We start from the raw sequence: 17,304 nt of genomic DNA on the forward strand, positions 1-17,304 counted from the left end.
AACAGCAGATAGGCCAAGCTGTACATACAAAAAGGAAGTTGCATAGCAGATACGGAACCCAAGAAGCTGTACATGTGAAGGCTGAGCTGCTGTACAAGGATCAGGAATACTATATATACACACATATATATAGCGAGACCCTGAGAGTTGATGCAGAGATGAACACAGCAACAACAAAGTCACCTCAACATTGTTACTCTGCAGACAATAGCAAGATAAACCTTGATTCACAAGACATGTAGTGCACACTCCAAAGTTCCTTGGTGGTTCCTGACCACTTAAATGAATGAAATAGTCTACAAACTATTTAAGCCAATCTCATGAAAAAGAGTTACTTATTGCATCACCAAATGAAGCTACCCAGACTGGCAACACCTTTGGTTCCAGTTACCTAGAATGCAAATGCTGTAATCAATTAAGTGTACGGGCTCCTTTAAAGGGAGTGTGGCAACAATTTCCTGACAAATGAAATGGTCGCAATATTAAGCACAAACTTTAGATTTAGTTTTCTAATGCCATATACTATACTAAACTAAATAAGGTGGGTCTATCAGAATGCTAACCCAAAGTGGCAAAATAAGACAATTAGAAGTATGGCAAGAGATTTAATATTGCAAGAAGTCATTGGCTCAAGTGTCTAGTATAAATAAACTGTTGCAAAATAAAATTCAAAACTGGCCTACTTTTCAGTTACTAGAAACTACAGGTTTTGGTAATGCGAATGCTTTATTGACATAAGTACCGATGCACATAAAAGTTAGGTGCAAAACCATTTTGTTATGGTGGGACCATTTGGACAGACTCTGACCGGTGAACATTTTCATGGGGGAGTGGGGAAAAATTGAACTAACCAGACCATTCAGATCTTGTCACGGCTTATAAGCCTAGGTCCACATACTTTAGGTATACGGGGCCTGAAGGTGGATATCCCATCCTGTGAGCGAGGTGCTAATCACCAGGGTAAGACAAGGTAGAGTAACTATAACCTATACAGTGCATTTGTCTCATGACCATTTTAGTGTAATAGCTGCCTCTGCTTTGGGGGGGGGGGGGGGGGGGGTTGTTACCATACTGAAAAAAATAGCAGAGAGGACAAAACAGTTTCTCTGTTGAGAATGACTTCTTTAGGCTAGGAATGTAGAAGCTAATTCGAGTGCCTCAACTGCCCTCAGGTCACCCTCCAGCTACCTGAAACCCAGGAGCATTCCTCTGCAATGAAACAAGACCCCTATCAAAGAGCTGCCCTCCTTCAGTGCATCTGATATGCATGCTATGACAACACAGTGAGCCACTGAAACTACCAAGGCTCCAGGTTATCTTGCTAGAATCCCCTTTGTTGAAAGAGATCATAATTGTGCTGTAGAACACAAGTGTCTCAAACAGAATCCGATTAACCAGCCTCAGAATGGCAATTAAAGGCAAGTCCTCAGTTGTGGTCACTGTTCTCCAAGACCAGTGCCATCCTTCACTTTGCCTAGAGCAGTCTTTAGGAATTTGATATGGATAATGTCCACACTGTTAATTAGGCAATAGAGCAGTCCACTTTCTCCCATAAAACTGATTTATTAAGGCCTTCAAACTGTACAACATGCCAACAGCTTATCCAACCTCCATGCAGCAGGATCTTTATTACAGACTTATTGAGTTAGACATCAATTCAATACAATTTTTAAATAGATAGCGGACACCTGGGCAAGCTGCTCACTACCGAGTTCCTTCCTCTGCAACTCTTGCCATCCACTGCCCCTTGCCCCCGGTCTCCTCTCCCTCAGTGCTCATGATCCACTGCTCTTAATAGCTGGCACATTTTAGCTTAATCTACAAGGCCAAGCAATCCACTCCACAGCATGCTGCTCACCCTCGTCCTGCACTTCAACTGGTTGCTTGTGGACTTTACGGTCACCAGGACTATGCGGCTCTGCTGGACCACCCTAGACTCCTTGGATTCTGTGACTCTGCTTTGCTACATAAAAATACTGTTAAAGCCAGCAATTCCAGACCACAGTGCCCACCCCACATCTTGCAGCCTTGTCCTCCACATTGATGCTTCTTTGACCTCGAGTCTTTGTTCACACCCGATCTCCTTAACCTCCCTGCCACAAGGAGTCTGCTGTTCCACCAGATCACCCAGATGCCCCTCCATAAAAAGGTACCCGCTTTATCCAAGAACATTTCCTGGGGTCAATTTGATTGGCTTCTGGGCTTTGGTTAGAAGTCTGCTGGAACCGGCGCTGAACTCCACTATTCCTGCTGGCTTCTGGGCTTTAAATGCTCCTAGTCTTCTGCCGAGACTACATTCGCCAACAGACTGTTTCTAAATGAAATACCACGACTGGCCTCCAGAAGCTCAGTTTCTGTTTCTCCACTGGGACACCACCCATTGCTGCTCTGGCCCGGATCTGTTCCTGCTTTTCAGGACAATTCTGCTAAACAATGTTCACTCTGCTGCTACCCGTGGCTGCAGATGCTGCCTTTTCCCACTGCCACTTCTCTTATCGCTTCTTGCTGGACTGAATTTGGACCAGATCCTCATCCTGGATGTTCCTTTCTACTCAACCTTTGTATTTGCTGGTCTCATTTATTTTTCCCCCAACCTGTCTGCATGCTTAGCTCCTAGGTTTCACTCCCACTGCTTCTCTGGCTTAGCACCTGAAGCCAAGACACTTCTGCTGGACCCTTGGATCAGCCTCTACTGACTCCTGGTTAACTCTCTTACTCCTCCTTCAACAGCAACAACTTGCACATATATAGCACCTTTAAATATAGAAATCTTTGAAACCTCCAACTTAGCTGATATTCTGCTTCTCTATCTGTTCTTGGGTCCATTTTCTCTCAGACTCCGAATCTGAACCTCTATCATTGAATGGTGGCTGCTCCCATCTCCCCATCCCACCTATAGGTGGACTTAATGCCACTGCAGCTTCCTGTCCCCCAGACTTCAATTCTGGACAGATTCATATTCTCTCCACCCTGTTCAATTCTGAACTGCTACCCATTTTGTCTAGTTTCCACCATGTCTTTAGAATTCCCCTTTGGTCCATTCACACCTTGGCCGTCACTCCAGCCCACTATTTCTAGTTCCATTTTTTTTGGACCCCTTTCCTCATCTTCCTCTCATCCAGCCATGCCACCTTTCATCTCCCTCTCCACCCAGCCCCCAGTATTTTACCCTTCCAATCCTTTACCCCCACCGATCACTACTCTGCAGCCCATCTTCTCTCCTGCTGCTATCCAAGGCCTGAATCCTCTTGAATTAGCCCCAGGATACCTGTGCCCCTCTTGGAAATCTCCGACAGACCCAACTTGGTACCCATCACTGCCTCTTAGTGTAACAATCCCAAATGCCCAGTCCTCTGCTCTCTGGCCATCTCTCCTCCTCACTGGTCAACCACTCCCAACACTTCTCTCAATCCCTCAGCACACAGTAACGACCCCTTCCTATTTGCCTCCACAATGTTTGCTTACTGTGAACAAGCCCCTTGCCAACTACGGTCTGAATTATTTTAAACTGCCATCCTGGCACCGAAACATAGCTCATGGGCTTCCCCCAACCCAGCAGGTTCCATTTGTTGTCACGGGCACTGCTCAAAATGCCACGGAAACAGCACAGTTCTTACCTGCAAGTCACACCCTGGCCTCACCCTCTCTTCATCTGGCACATCCCACACACCTTTTATTTAAGATAATCTTCCATTCCCTTAGTTGCTGCATCGAGCACCTCCTCATCCTCAGATTTCAATTTGCACCTCAACTACCTAGCCCCCTCTTCACTGAATTCATCTCCCATGCTCCTTCACCCTTCATATAACCTTCCCTACCCACGTCCTCAGCTCACCCCATTAATCTCACCGCCATCTATATCTGCACAGGTCACTAGAAAGCTGTCAGCAATGGAAGCCCTGGCAGAGCCAGCTGCAACAGCTCTACAGACATCCTGGTTGAGATCAGCTAACTTGAGCACAGACCAGATAATCAAACTAGAGATCTTCCAGGTCTGTATGGCTCAGCTATGCATTGGATAAACTCCAGGCCATTGGATTTTCAGTTTTTGTGGACCCTCAGGGATATCATCATCTTGGCCCAAGAGGTTGGCTATACAGAGGAAATTGGTAACTTCTGACTGGTCACTTCAGTGAATTTGGCTCTTCAAAATGCAATTCCACCACAATCTGCTCTAATCATTTTCTGCTTTTAAAAAGTAATTTTGTAAAAGGCCACATCGTGGTCAGATGGCAAACCTACAGTACTCAGACGAGGCGCTCCAAGAAATCTTCATTACTTTAAATGTTGGGGAATTGATTTTCCTGTCAAAGAATTTTTTTTTTTTTTTTTTTTAAAAACACAAACTTGTGTTACAGTGCAGAAATGGAGTACCACGTAACTAGTGATAAACTAGCTGAAGTGCCTTCATGTGGAAAGGGCCGATTGCATGCGCAAGTGTCCAAAATATTGTCATCACCAATTCTGGCAATACTTATTTAACAACAGCAGCATCTTCATCTCCACATACTTTTCTTGACAATTTTCACTTACTGGCAGAGAGTTTTTAATGTTACAATTATCTCCTTTTTCTCTTCCTTCCCACTACAACTTTAAATCCTTCCTCTCCCATAAACTGATTAATTTTTAAACTATGGCAACAAATGGATGTCATAAAAAACTAAGATTTCTAAAAAATCTTAGAATTTTGTAGTTAAATAATTAAAATTCTCTATTTGACTGCCAATGTAATTTCCATAGCAGACTGATTAATGTAAGTATTTTCTGTTCATGTTACCGCACAGAAGGATTATAGAAAATTATTCCAATGTTTTAGATACTTCTGGCAAGGTAAATTTTGTTGGTGCGCTACAGCATAAATACTTGGTCCCTCATTTAGGCAAGCAATTCAATGACTAAACTAGTACGTACATTAATGAAAATACACATGCCATCTATTCAGGATATTAATAGCTTCATCAGGGCTTAGGACTTCAACATTTTGTTGCTGTTTTGCTGGAATTTTCATCAAGCAACATGGTCCAATCACACAAAGTTTAGCAAGATTTGAATCACCAAGGTGGCCATACATACTGTTTATTGGTTTCCATGGAAAAAGAAACTTTATCTCCGGTTTCAAGTTGGACATTTCCATCAACATCTTCAGGGGTGTATGTCAGATAAAATACTTCCTAAACCACCAAAAAGTCATCAGTTAGCTTTTAAATGAAGTTCACATTCCTTAGTACAATTATGTACAGTAAATTAAAAACTTCCTTTAGCTTAAATGTTTGTGTATGCAATAATGTACCACCAGCTTCCTGCTAAAACGGTCAAGATAGAGAAAAGCACTTAAATGCCAAGTTTCTAAAGAGGATTGATATAACTTGTAGCTATTTGCCATTAGCACTATTCAGCTAGTTGTAATAAATACAACACCATTACAATTGAAGACACTGATATACAGCCCTAATTATTCAGACTTTAGCCTATATTAAGAGGCTTCCTGTTTAAAGATGGTTGCTATAAACAGCCTTGAAGACAGTTTTGCTGGCCCTACAGTACCAAATTAGCAGATAGATAGTGGTACATAAACAGTTACGGTCTGGAAAATCTGAAAACTCAAACATGCAGGCAAAACACTAGATAGCAATTTTAAAAAGGTTAACAAATGTTAAAACAGTAACATAAAAATACCAATTACAGGTGCACAAGACCTGCTGCACAGATTAGACATTATATTTCAAACATCTGGCCCATCATTTTTAAAATTTAAAAAACCCAATGTTTTGAATTTCTCAGTGAAACAGTGACATTTCTCTATAACTAGCCAGTGGGAAAAATGCATGGCCAATTAAAATTAACTTGCAGGAGGGAAGGAATCTACTTTCCCATAATTTATTGCCATCAGTTGGCAACAGCTCAGATTGGAACACTGCATTGGGAATTTCAAGTACAGGCTAATAACTTTCTAAAGTATTTACTCAAAGTTATCTTTTTCACCAATTCCATTTAAAATCTAACAGTTTACACATGGCTCATGGTGGCAAGAGTGTTGTCAATCTTACTCAAATGCAGGGAATATCAGCTGAGCCCAATCCTGTCCTCACCCAATGTTTATGCGGATACATTTCTAGTCCTGGACAATCAGAAGGAACCTGGATCAATTCCCCCAAACCCAGGGCCATTGAAGTCAATTCCAGCACCACTACTGGTGCCCAGCTGAGATCAGTTAATTCAGCACTGGTCACAGATCAAACCTTGCACTTTTCTAGTCTCTATAGCTCAGCTATTCAATTAATAAACAACCATTGGGGATGCCTAGAACGCTAGGCATGCAGCAATTATTGCTTCTTTCAAGTACAACAGAAGAATCGCTATAAATATTCTTCCTTCCTAATTTTTCATACCCATCGAACCAAGTACTATACATACCATCTGACTAAGCAGTCAACGTGCTTGAATGCCAGTCTTGAACCAGCCACTAGAATATTTTTACATTCCCTCACCACCTTCTATGCCACCTCCACCAAAGCAGCACAGCAGAGATCAAGAGGTTAGTATGTGGAGATTAAGAGGGGGCAAGAGACGCAAACATTTATAGGCCAATTACATAGTTTGCATCAATGTAAACTATGCAGTGCAATTCAGATGGGAAGTCACCCAATAAATAGTCTCAACACTGAAGATGGTGTGAAGCAAAGTTTAACAAATTACCAGAAGGTCCACTGGAGTACTTGAAACATTTTGAACTTAATTTTTGTTTATTAACAGACAATAATAAAATTAAGCAGAATTTGGATGCAAATGCAAAGTTCCCATTTTCCCTAATCACAGCACTAAAAAGAGGCAGCAGGATAGCAGGTCTGCTAGTCTTCTGCTGTAAACAGGTACTAGCCTCGAACTGGTACACATAGTAAGACACTTAAAACAAATGGGAGTGGGTTTGATGAGGGTAAATGGGTTGGATGACACTGTTCCACCGTCAACGAAAAAGGTATCTGACTTCCCCCACTCAAAACCATCCAAATCTATCTGTAAATTCTTGCATCTTGGTGGGTAAAGAAAAAATGTTAGCTGTGCAGAAATGGACATTAACCACATGCTCAACATATTACACAGATTTATAAAAAGTGTTATAAATTTCCTCAAAAGGTCAGTCTCCCATATACACTTGGGTTTAGCGCTAAACGTGCCAATTAAATGTTTTACACACTCGGGTAGATAGCTGCTTCCTTTAGAACATGCTTCAATGGCAACCCAGTATTGGGAGGAAAATTAATTCAGCTAAGAGGGGAGAAGGGCAAAATAGCATATGGTAGACATTTTAAAGAAACAGAATTACTGCGGTAACATTTCTTTGAGAAAGGCTCGGTGCTAGAGTGTTCCAAAGCAATACCCAGATAAGAAGAAAAACTATAAAAACAGACGCCAAGTAGCCCAGTGGCTCGGTGTTGGCAGAATGCAATTCCCCACAATAATCTCTGGGAAGGGTACAGAACAAATGAAAATATTCAAAGGGCAGATGCATTTGCACCACTCAATTGAGTGACAATTTAATAGCATTACATTTACAGAAGGTCGAGGAACAGGTCACCTATCCACCTGGGTGAAGAAATGGTGCAAGAAACAGAGGTAGGAGATTGAGGCCAGCTGCCAAGATTCCTCTTCTCCCATAGTTTGTCCAACCAAACTAAGTAGTGCTCCTTAGTCTGGGTATGACAGGAGCAGCTCCAAAAGCTGTCAGAAATGGTGCAGCCCTCAGCTGGGAAGATATTTAACTAGAATACAGCACTTCCTACTGGCGAGGGGCGCTCAATCGACAGACCTACAAACAAAACACCTCCCTTAAAAAAGGGGCCAAAAATGGTCCAGTTTAGTCCACATAGTTCAATGAAAGCAAGCTGCCTTACAACAATCCATTTTTTTCTATGATTGTTTCCAGGAAAGCCTCAGGTGGATGAAAGTAGAGCCTCTGCAGAGCAAGACTGGTTTAATAGAACTTTGAGCCTACCCTAGGTAAAGGCTCAAGGTCTTCTTGCATGCTGGTCTACAAGGCCACAAGACTGCATTCTGTATGCAGAAATAGCTGCAACAATAAAGGGCAGCTTTCTATTGCATTTCAACACCATAAGCTGGATACCAATAAGCATGGAAAGGACCTTTCAAATCCCACCATAGAAGAACTCCATTTATAAGCCAAGATGCCTTTCAAGGGATATACCAGGATTCTCGCTCTGCCATTCTTCCACCCCCTTCCCCAACAGAAGACAAGAGTAAGATAACCTTAGGTCTTCCTTCAACGTTACAAAAATCTAAACAGCCAACATATGCACCCTATTAGAACGAATAGGTTTCAAGACGTCAAAGACAAACAGGACAAGAAAACTTACAATCCATTTTCTTTGGCGCTTACCTAAACAAATAATTAAATGGTTCCATCAAAAAAAATAGGTCTATAACTAATGTTACCCAAACATTTTCTTTTAAATAAACAAAAAATATATTCAGTCTTAATTTTATAGAGATCAGGATGTTAGGACTGTTGGAATTTTAGACAAATTGAGAAGTAATTCAGGAGAAGGCTGTAGCAACACTGAACTAACACCAGAGACCACACTAAAATACTCTAAACATTCTAGTCCTAATGGTCACTGAAGCACCAATGTACATTGTGAGGAGAGGGTGGTGCAGCACTAATTCACTACTCTGATAACAATGTGGTAGAGATTTGGAAGTTATGGGAGGTACTGAGGAGACCAAGAACTTCTCCACAAGAGACAAAAAGAAGCTGCTTTCACACGGTCCCCTGCCAGTTCTAAGCAGCAGGAAGCAGTTCATCCACAGGATGTTACAGGTCATGCAAGGTCAAGGCTTGGGGATGGGTAGGAATATAAAGGATGAATAACCCTTAAAGTATCTCCATGAACAAACTAAAGTAAAACATTAACTGTGCACAATGCTTTTAGAGTACAAACCCAACTTCGTTTTCTCCGTACCCCACTCCCCAAAGTTTCCCAAGGGCTAGGCCAACTGCAGACAACCTACTTCCAGATTAATGTTCTACCACTCACTCAATCAACTGCACAGTAGTGATACCCTGGCATTTTCCCCACCTCCACTTCACTACAAGGAAACACCTGGTTTCTTCTCCATACCCTCCCCACAGCAAAAAGCTGAATGCAGAACTCGTGCTGTGTGGAATTATGGGTATAAATGCATCCCACACTAATATTCCAACATGCTGCATCACCACACTGCTTTAGTGCACAATGCTTTTCAATTTCCACTAAAAAACAAATGGACCCCAACCTCTCGGGCAGTACTGTGCCTGAAGTTACAATTCACTGCAAAGCATCCAAAAGTAGGATATTCCACTGTGTTGGTAAATATTGTCTTGGTGCCATTAGGTAGACACAAGAGCTGGCTGACCACAGACAAATGAAGTGCAGAACCAGCCCAACTGCCTTCAACTCTAATCGATTTATTGCTATGCTACTGAAAGCTCCAACTTGAAGCATGCTGCAATACCTTCTCAATCAATCGAGCAGATGCTGCAACTGGAAAATTGACGTTACTGAGAGACAGCATAGAACCCCGTCTACCCTCAAAGTAACCTGTCCACAAACACCTTTCAGGGGACTGCAATACTAAACAACTACTAAATATAAATGTCATATCACTTTTAGCAACATAGCCAACCTGACAAAGGTGCTGGGCCAGTGACTGGCATCAAATTCCCCTGCAATTGTGAGATGGCATTTTACATTTAGTCTCATTGTTACAGTCCCTAATATACGCCACGTCCGAAGCATGCGAGTTAGTTATAAAGCAGGAAAAAAACTGGGTCCTGAACTCCATTACCAACATGGAGATCAGTCAATGCCCTATATCTGTGAATTAGGTGGCCATTGTAGCCTGCTGCACAAACTCACTAGCTGTGTCTGGACATTATGGCACATCCTCAATGCTACCTCCATCATTGGCAGGATTAGGAACAGGTCATACTCTAGTTTGAAGATACTGTAGTGGGCAAATAGCGGGCATCTGTTCTAAGAGTGCGGAGATTGAACCGACAGCCTTTTTCCAAATGGACTTGTCCAGAGTCCTCAATAAAAAGGAGCAAATCCCAAGGATTTTGACAACCAAATTTGTACTCCTCAATGTTTCATCACGGAAACAGGCAGTTAACTCTCATGAAAGTCCAAGAAATGAACAAAGGAAATGCTGCCTCAACAATCGCAATCTAATGATGTCCTCCCCTTAAAAAGGGGTTTCCACTTGTTCACTCCTCTCAAACACATCATAAAGTGCAGTATAATCTATCAAAGGGCACTCAAGAAATTTGTAGTTGGAAATTTTAAAACTGGTACTTGGCAAAGAACGGAAATTTCACAAAAAAACCATGGAGGTGAAATTTAAAACAAAGGAAAAAAACAAAACTGAATGTGATGCTGTCGGCAGGTGATTTATTTACAGGAATAGCATCACATGGTTACTCTATGCAGGGCATAATCATACTTCGAAAAGGGATGGATTTAAAAAAGGTATGCCGCAGTGAATTCACTCATGGGATTGCTGGACTTTTTCATGGTATGTGGAGGATAATGCAGAAAAGAAATTATTCCAGGAAAATGCAAAGCATTCAAGGAGAAACAGCAAATACCCATTACCAAAATGTCAAGGCGGCCAATTTTGCCCTTGTTGCAAAATGACAGCAAAATAACTCCAGCAGTTGAACAGCCAATATTCAGCTCACTGAAGTCCAGTTAGTTGCCCATTTCTACCATGTAACTGGCCAGGAATCTTTGATGGGTCTAATACCAAATCCTGAAGCACAACAAACAAACACCTATTGCAGTTACTTCCCTACACAGTTTCAGGTGGAGTCAATACAATATGGTTTCAGAAACCTCTTCCCTGACTAAATTAAAGTTATTCATGTTGCTGAAATTTATCAGCTTGTAGTTAGTTAAGGTTATATCCATTTACTTATCTCATGGCCAACAGTGGCCCACGTGTCAAAACTTCTTTTAAGATGAGTTATTAGAGGTGGAGCATTCTCGATTACTTTTTAAAGAGAGGTTCTCCACAAAACAATCCACGAAAGTAATATCCTTGTTGGGGGGGGGGGGGGGGGGGGGGGGGGGAAATCCTTCCTCTGGCAAAGAAACCAATTCATTGCTTGCTGTGGAAATCAACCACAATATAAAAAGGAAGTCCTGTGATGAGCAAGTGTGGAATTCAAAGTTTCAGAAATCCCATTTTCTACAATAGGGATACTGCCGTACGTTGAAATGTTAAAGCATTTTTACATAATGCATTGCTGATGTTTTTGTTCAAGTTAGTCACTGCACAAGAGACCAACCTCTTAGTTGAGATGAGTGCAGGCAATAGACTGATCTACAGCTGACACAATCTTGAAATCATGTGTAAAAGCAAGCCAACATCACTAAAATGCACTTTACAATTACCGTGGCTACCTCTGATAACCAGAACAAGAGAACTCTGCATCAGATACTCAATCCTTAGATTAGAACAAGGCAAATGAATGTGTTCCAAGAGGGTCAGGATTGGAAGTATACAGATTTAAGGTTTATAGAAGCCAACCATTCACTCTGAACAACTGGCAATCTTTTCCAAGTACATAATTTTGATCTGTTTTCCCACTGAGTTGGCAGCAGATTCTTCCCACCATTCTTGCTCCTAAAAATCAGACAACAGGGGTTAAAGTGGAATTGTCCTCAGCCATAGAAGGTCTGCTCCTTGAAACCTTTCTATTGCTTAGAGAAAAATGTAAAGTTTTGCCATAGCTTTGTCCTGTGTACTTCTCTTCAAGGACAGCTTAGGCCAGAAAATCTGTCCAATAACCCAAGGCAGGAGCCATTTCAGCACAAAAGAATGGAACACAAGCCCTAGTGATAATAGCATCACATGCTGTCAGATCATGCATCTTCTTTCACACAAGGGTCAGGTGTCATCAGCCATGTGCGTCTCTGGTATCCAGGAATTCTTATGTCCATTTTGACCCTCTATGTACTGCATATTTGCATAAACAAATACCTTTCCCTTAAACCAATACAGGGTGATATCTTGGAGCTTGTTGATGAGGCTCCATCTGCAGGTAAAGATGCTGAAATCAATGTTCGTAAGGTTCTGTAAGGATCCAGTTTTTTTTCTCCAGGGACTGAAACAAGCATTTGCATTAAACTACAAAAAGGTGGCAAATCTTCCAACTGTATTAAAGATCATGCACAGCACACACTGAAGGAATGTAGCTTGAGCCACACAGTTTCTGCAGTGGTAGAACCTGGTTGATACCTCAAAGCCACATTTGGACATTTCCATGCTTTTGCCAAACAAAACGGATCTTTTTGCTTCATTATGTACATTGTGAAACTACAGTCTTTAAAAAACAAAAGTTTAGAAAAAGCTAAACTACTTATAATTAAACAAAGTTTACCCCACACAGGAGTGTTTTACAATGACCTTTCTTCAAACACTACCCAACTGACAGAGGCCAAAATTAGCACTCAGCAAAGCTAAGAGTAAAAGGACCAAGGTTAATGGGGGGGGGGGGGGGGGGGGTATGGAATTTAATTTGGGATGGGAGGTTACCCACAACATAGGAGCCATCTAATTTAAAACAATCTGGCTGACGTATGCATGCATGCCTAAACTCAAGTGCCTGTATGGGCGACCTACCTGAAGATCATTTATTACCTGGAAAGACAAAATCCAATCTTACCCCATTGCGTTCATAGCACACACTGCCTGAAGTCTGACCAGGAGATGAAGGTTTCAGCCCAGATTTGTTCTCAAGGTTAAGGGGAGCAGCACAGACAACCTGGACATACCATGACATAACAAAGAATAATGTCAGGAGGGTACATGAAGGCTTTCCAGGGGTTGACAATGCCACTGGTCCAAGGCCCCAGGTCTCTCTATTTTTGGGTTTAGACCAGCAGAAAATATTCCTCCAATGTCTTATGAATTGGTGGAAAAATGGTGACCTTCTGTTATAGTACCAGATTTCTGCCCCTGGGTATCCCAGTCATACTACAGCACTTATGGTGTCTAGCAGCAGTAATTCGGTACTGAAACAGTAATATCAGACCTGCAATGGTCCAACAACCTGAATATGTTGGCAGCGTCTGTTTCCAAACCACTACATCCAACTTTTCAACCCCTGATTTCCAGATGATTTGTTGGCAAAAAAGTTCTCTTAAAAAGGTCAGTGGTTGCCAAGAAACTTAGTTGTTGAAGACACCAACAGTAAACAATTTGCAGACACTGTTCTATTAAAGAAAGGTAGCTTACTCACCAATAGGTATAGTTTCCTTCAATCATGAAAATAAGTTATCCTCCACATACCATGGGAAATATCAAGTGATACAATGGGATAATCACTAGTCATCTGTCCCTTCAAGAGATTTACCCTGGATTATGCAACTTCCCTTCCACACCCAGATATATGCAGGAAACCTCTTTCCAATCCCCTCCACCAAAAGTCTGCTTTCACTTAATTTCAAGAAAGGTATGTACATTCCATGGTGTTAAGATATCCAGAACAGGTCAGATCTTTGAGCTTCTTAAAACCAGGACCATAAAAAGTATCAAAATGGAAAGCTATATACAAAAGTACCCCATTATTGAAGCAAGGTCTGGGTTTGGGGGGAGAAGGGTCAGGGAAGAGGAGAGAGACAAGGAACAGTATGTAGAGTACAACTTCAAAATAAAATGGAATTTATAAAAAAGAGTAAATAGACTTTTAATTTGTTGTCATCCTCCACAAACCACGCATACCTCAGAGAAAGCAAGTCAGAAAGACCTTACTAGTTAGATTCTGACAGGCTAACCATCCTGTCAAACTAATATCCCCATTAGCAGCCAAATCACAGCATTTGCAGACGGTATGAAGATTATGCCACTGGGGTCCACACTGCAATCCATATTGACTTTTTTTTTTTTTTTGAGTAATAAAGGTAGAATGTTATGAAGCCACCTAGAATTCAGACACCGCAGTTAGCAGGAATTCAAGAGTTAGCGCAAGCACAGCTGTCCGCTGTCCTCATCCCAACAAAAAGGCACTAAAACAGGTCGTTCACTCACCCTGCTGGCAGATACTCAAGCCACAAGAATGACAGTTTCCCACATTAGATACTGTCCCATAGCTAATGAATATACAGATCCAAACCCACACTAGTGCTACTCTTCTCTGCCCCCCATCATAATTTTAGTAAAGTAGATTACCCATTCAACTCCACTAATGGAGTGCAGAGTGCAGATTATAATTCTTGTGCATCACAATGGAACAGTGTTCCACACCCTTTTGTAAACACTGCAGGCAACAAGACCTTAGGGACTGCACACATGACGAGCTCTTCTTGGCCTGCTACCAAAAATGAGAAATCTTTTCTATTCACTCAGTGGTGGATTAACTGAATGCCATATCTGTAACTGTGGATCAGTTAGTTAATGTCATTTTGACTAGCCAAAGAGTCAGGGAAAGGACAGTACAACATACAAAACATTCCTGCCTGTTGAAAAGCCCGTCTCCTGAAAAGGAGGGGAGGTCCAAGAACAATTAGAATTAACCAGATTCCCTTCTCCTTTACCCCAATAACCTAGAATTAGAACACATGTAATCGCTCCACCTGGATGATCGTCTGATGAATTAGAACATGCAGGAATTTATCCCCCATCAAAAAGAGACTTTTTTCAGGGAATACGATCAATCAGATTTTGGAGGGCCCTTTTGTAAGGGTACATCATTCACCTGCTTGTGTGTTTGGCTAGCTACTGGGTTGCCAGCACTGACATCCAATCTCAAAAATCCTGAAGGGGCACCATTCCTCTTGATTTAACAAAATTCAACCACTGCAGTGCTAGCCATCCACACAAGACCAACTGACCTTGCAACAGGGTTGAAAATACTCGACACCCAACCAAGACAAACAGAACAAAGAAACCATGGTCTTTCCCTACAAGTTCCCCAAATGTCATCTTCATCCAGTTGGGGATCCGTGGAGATAGTTGTACCATTAAAAGCCCACCAATAGATCTGTAGCTTTTCTACCACTGACAATCTTACACCAATGTCGTACCCATCCTGGATGATTGAGTGTAATTTAGTCGCAGTGGTCTTAAACCAACATATATGAGACAACCAATATGGTTGTTAGCACTAGCCTGAGCCCCAGTACTCTTATGGTCTGATGAGCAGGGTTCCACTTCCAAGAATCTGGAATTTCGATTCCAACTTAAAGCAATACCTTCGTTAACTCATTATCTGACACATGTCCAGGTTTGGTAATAGGTCTGGGCAGTTCTCCTAGTTCCTTTCTCAACTCAGTATGTGTTCTCACTAAGCAGCTATTCACAAATGAGTGAACATGACTTCAATTTCTCCTGTTCACTTTATAGCATAGGAATAAAAGTTGACATGAGGTGGGGTGGTGAAAGGAGAAGAGGGGATAAAAAGTGCATGAGAGAAAGAGAGAAAGAGAGCGAGAGAGAGAGAGAGAGAGAAAAAAAAAGAAAGAGAAAGAAAGAGAGAGAAAGAGAGAGAGAGAAAGAGACATTTTGATAGACCCTCAAAAAAGAGTACCACCATCAAGCTTTCCTTGCTCTGGTACTCTCCGGTCAAATCGATTGCAACATTTACCATGCAATCTCCCTCCCTTTCTCCCCACCCAGGTCTCTGGTGGGCCAGTCAGGATGATGACTATGAGGCTACCTTACTATTGTGTCCAGTTGGTGGTCTTTTGCATGACAATTGTGCTTTAGTCTTAAGCGGGGTTGCCCTCTGAGACAGAGAGCAGCCTCTGTTTCACACAGGGCAAATTTGAGAGGGGGGGGGGGAAAAGAGGAAAGAGAGGCAGAAAGATTGGGTAGAGAATATCTGTACAAAATAGAAACTAATAAAAAGCTTGGGGCAACTGAAGGGCAATTCAATTGGAAAAATACATTGATTTTTATTTTAATCTGTGCATGCCTGTAGAACAGGCAGGCCCAAATGCCAGGACTGTACAGATCCCATGCATCTGCAGACTGTACATCTACACAGCATTCTCAAGAAGAAAGACTGGGTCTGTAATGTCTAACCCAGTTGGGCCACTAGTATAAGCAATATGCCTAGCACACAGAAAAGGATAAGCAAAACAGAGCTCCCACCCTTGGTTAGGAAGCCCATCTGTAAACGTTTTATTACTGACAGCAACAAGCCCTCCATAACGTACAAGCATGGCAGAGTCATATACCTGAATGCTGTGACAGAGTCCCCACAGTTAATATGGTCCAAAAGTCTAATGAATAGCAAATTACTTTGTTTTCAAAGAAGGTGATTGACTGTTTGAGGCACAGCGTTCTTCTCTTCCTGACCTACCCATGTTTTTCTTACAAATTAAATAAGGAGCATAGACCAGAAATATTGGGCTTGACACTCACCGATTGGGTCATGGAAGAATTTAATCATTGCTTTGGGAATGTCAGTCGCATAACCACACTCCTCCCGAGCCACCATTAGTTCACAATCAGTGACATCGCAACCACCTAAAAGCGAGAGCTGTTTCCCTGAAGGCGTTTGAATTTCTAGATACACTTACCTGATGAGATCTTCACTACTGAAGTACAGATTTGCATTCTGGCACAGAATTTATGCCAGCATTTGACCACCACACTGGTTTTCTGTGCAGATTCTAGGTCTTCCGTTTATTTCCATGGCTATTAGAACTGCCTCCTCTTGAAACAGTAAAAGTTCTAAAAATTCCAAGATTCTCAAATGTGTTTTTTTTTAATTGAGAAAACTGATTGAAGGGCCAAGGCCTTTAGTGCAGGGCACCCAAAGTTAAAAAAACGTAAAATTAAGTAGTGGTATTAAGGCAGCACCAAGCTTGAGTTTTTCCAAAAGATTGTAGACACGAGAAAACCGAAGCCAAGAAGTTCCATTCTGCTGTGGTCCCGGAAAGGAATGAATTAGAGCATGATACAGTGCAATGAGTTTTGATTTCAAAATAGTGAGAATGCAGGAACAGGTGTATGAGGAACAAAACAGGATGATCCAGAGCAGCACGAATTCAGTGCGCATTTCATAGGTGAAAGGAACATCACCAAGCAGGAAGGTACTAGAAGAGCTTCTACAGATACAACAGCAAAATTCCAAACTGAGAGTGAAGAGCCCGCTTTGGACAAAGCGCTGCTTGGTATGAAAAAGAAAACAGCTTCTTGCATTCACCTTGAAGAATGCAACTGTAGTTCTATTTACGATCAGAGAACGACGAGAGATAAGAATGTGAATAGATGGAGGACTGAGTGGAACCGAAG

At 41.8% G+C, this 17,304-nt stretch overlaps 1 protein-coding gene across 8 annotated transcripts in view; it reads right to left on the bottom strand.

The window, feature by feature from the left end:
• The window catches only part of csde1 (cold shock domain containing E1, RNA-binding), a 130,350-nt gene that overhangs the window by 58,802 nt on the left and 54,244 nt on the right, over positions 1–17,304 (bottom strand). For 7 of the 8 annotated variants that reach the window (XM_086011623.1, XM_086011616.1, XM_086011617.1 and 4 more), the window contains 2 exons: positions 12,728–12,826; positions 5,074–5,171 (listed from right to left, as the gene is read on the bottom strand). In XM_086011623.1, coding sequence (XP_085867749.1) covers positions 5,074–5,171; positions 12,728–12,826 — 197 coding nt within the window. The remainder of the gene's footprint in view (positions 1–5,073; positions 5,172–12,727; positions 12,827–17,304) is intronic. The other variant, XM_086011619.1, reaches the window with a different exon arrangement.

The sequence above is a fragment of the Somniosus microcephalus genome, chromosome 18, assembly GCF_052327205.1.
Source record: "Somniosus microcephalus isolate GS21.2 chromosome 18, FLI_Smic_1.0, whole genome shotgun sequence".
Lineage (NCBI taxonomy): Eukaryota > Metazoa > Chordata > Chondrichthyes > Squaliformes > Somniosidae > Somniosus > Somniosus microcephalus.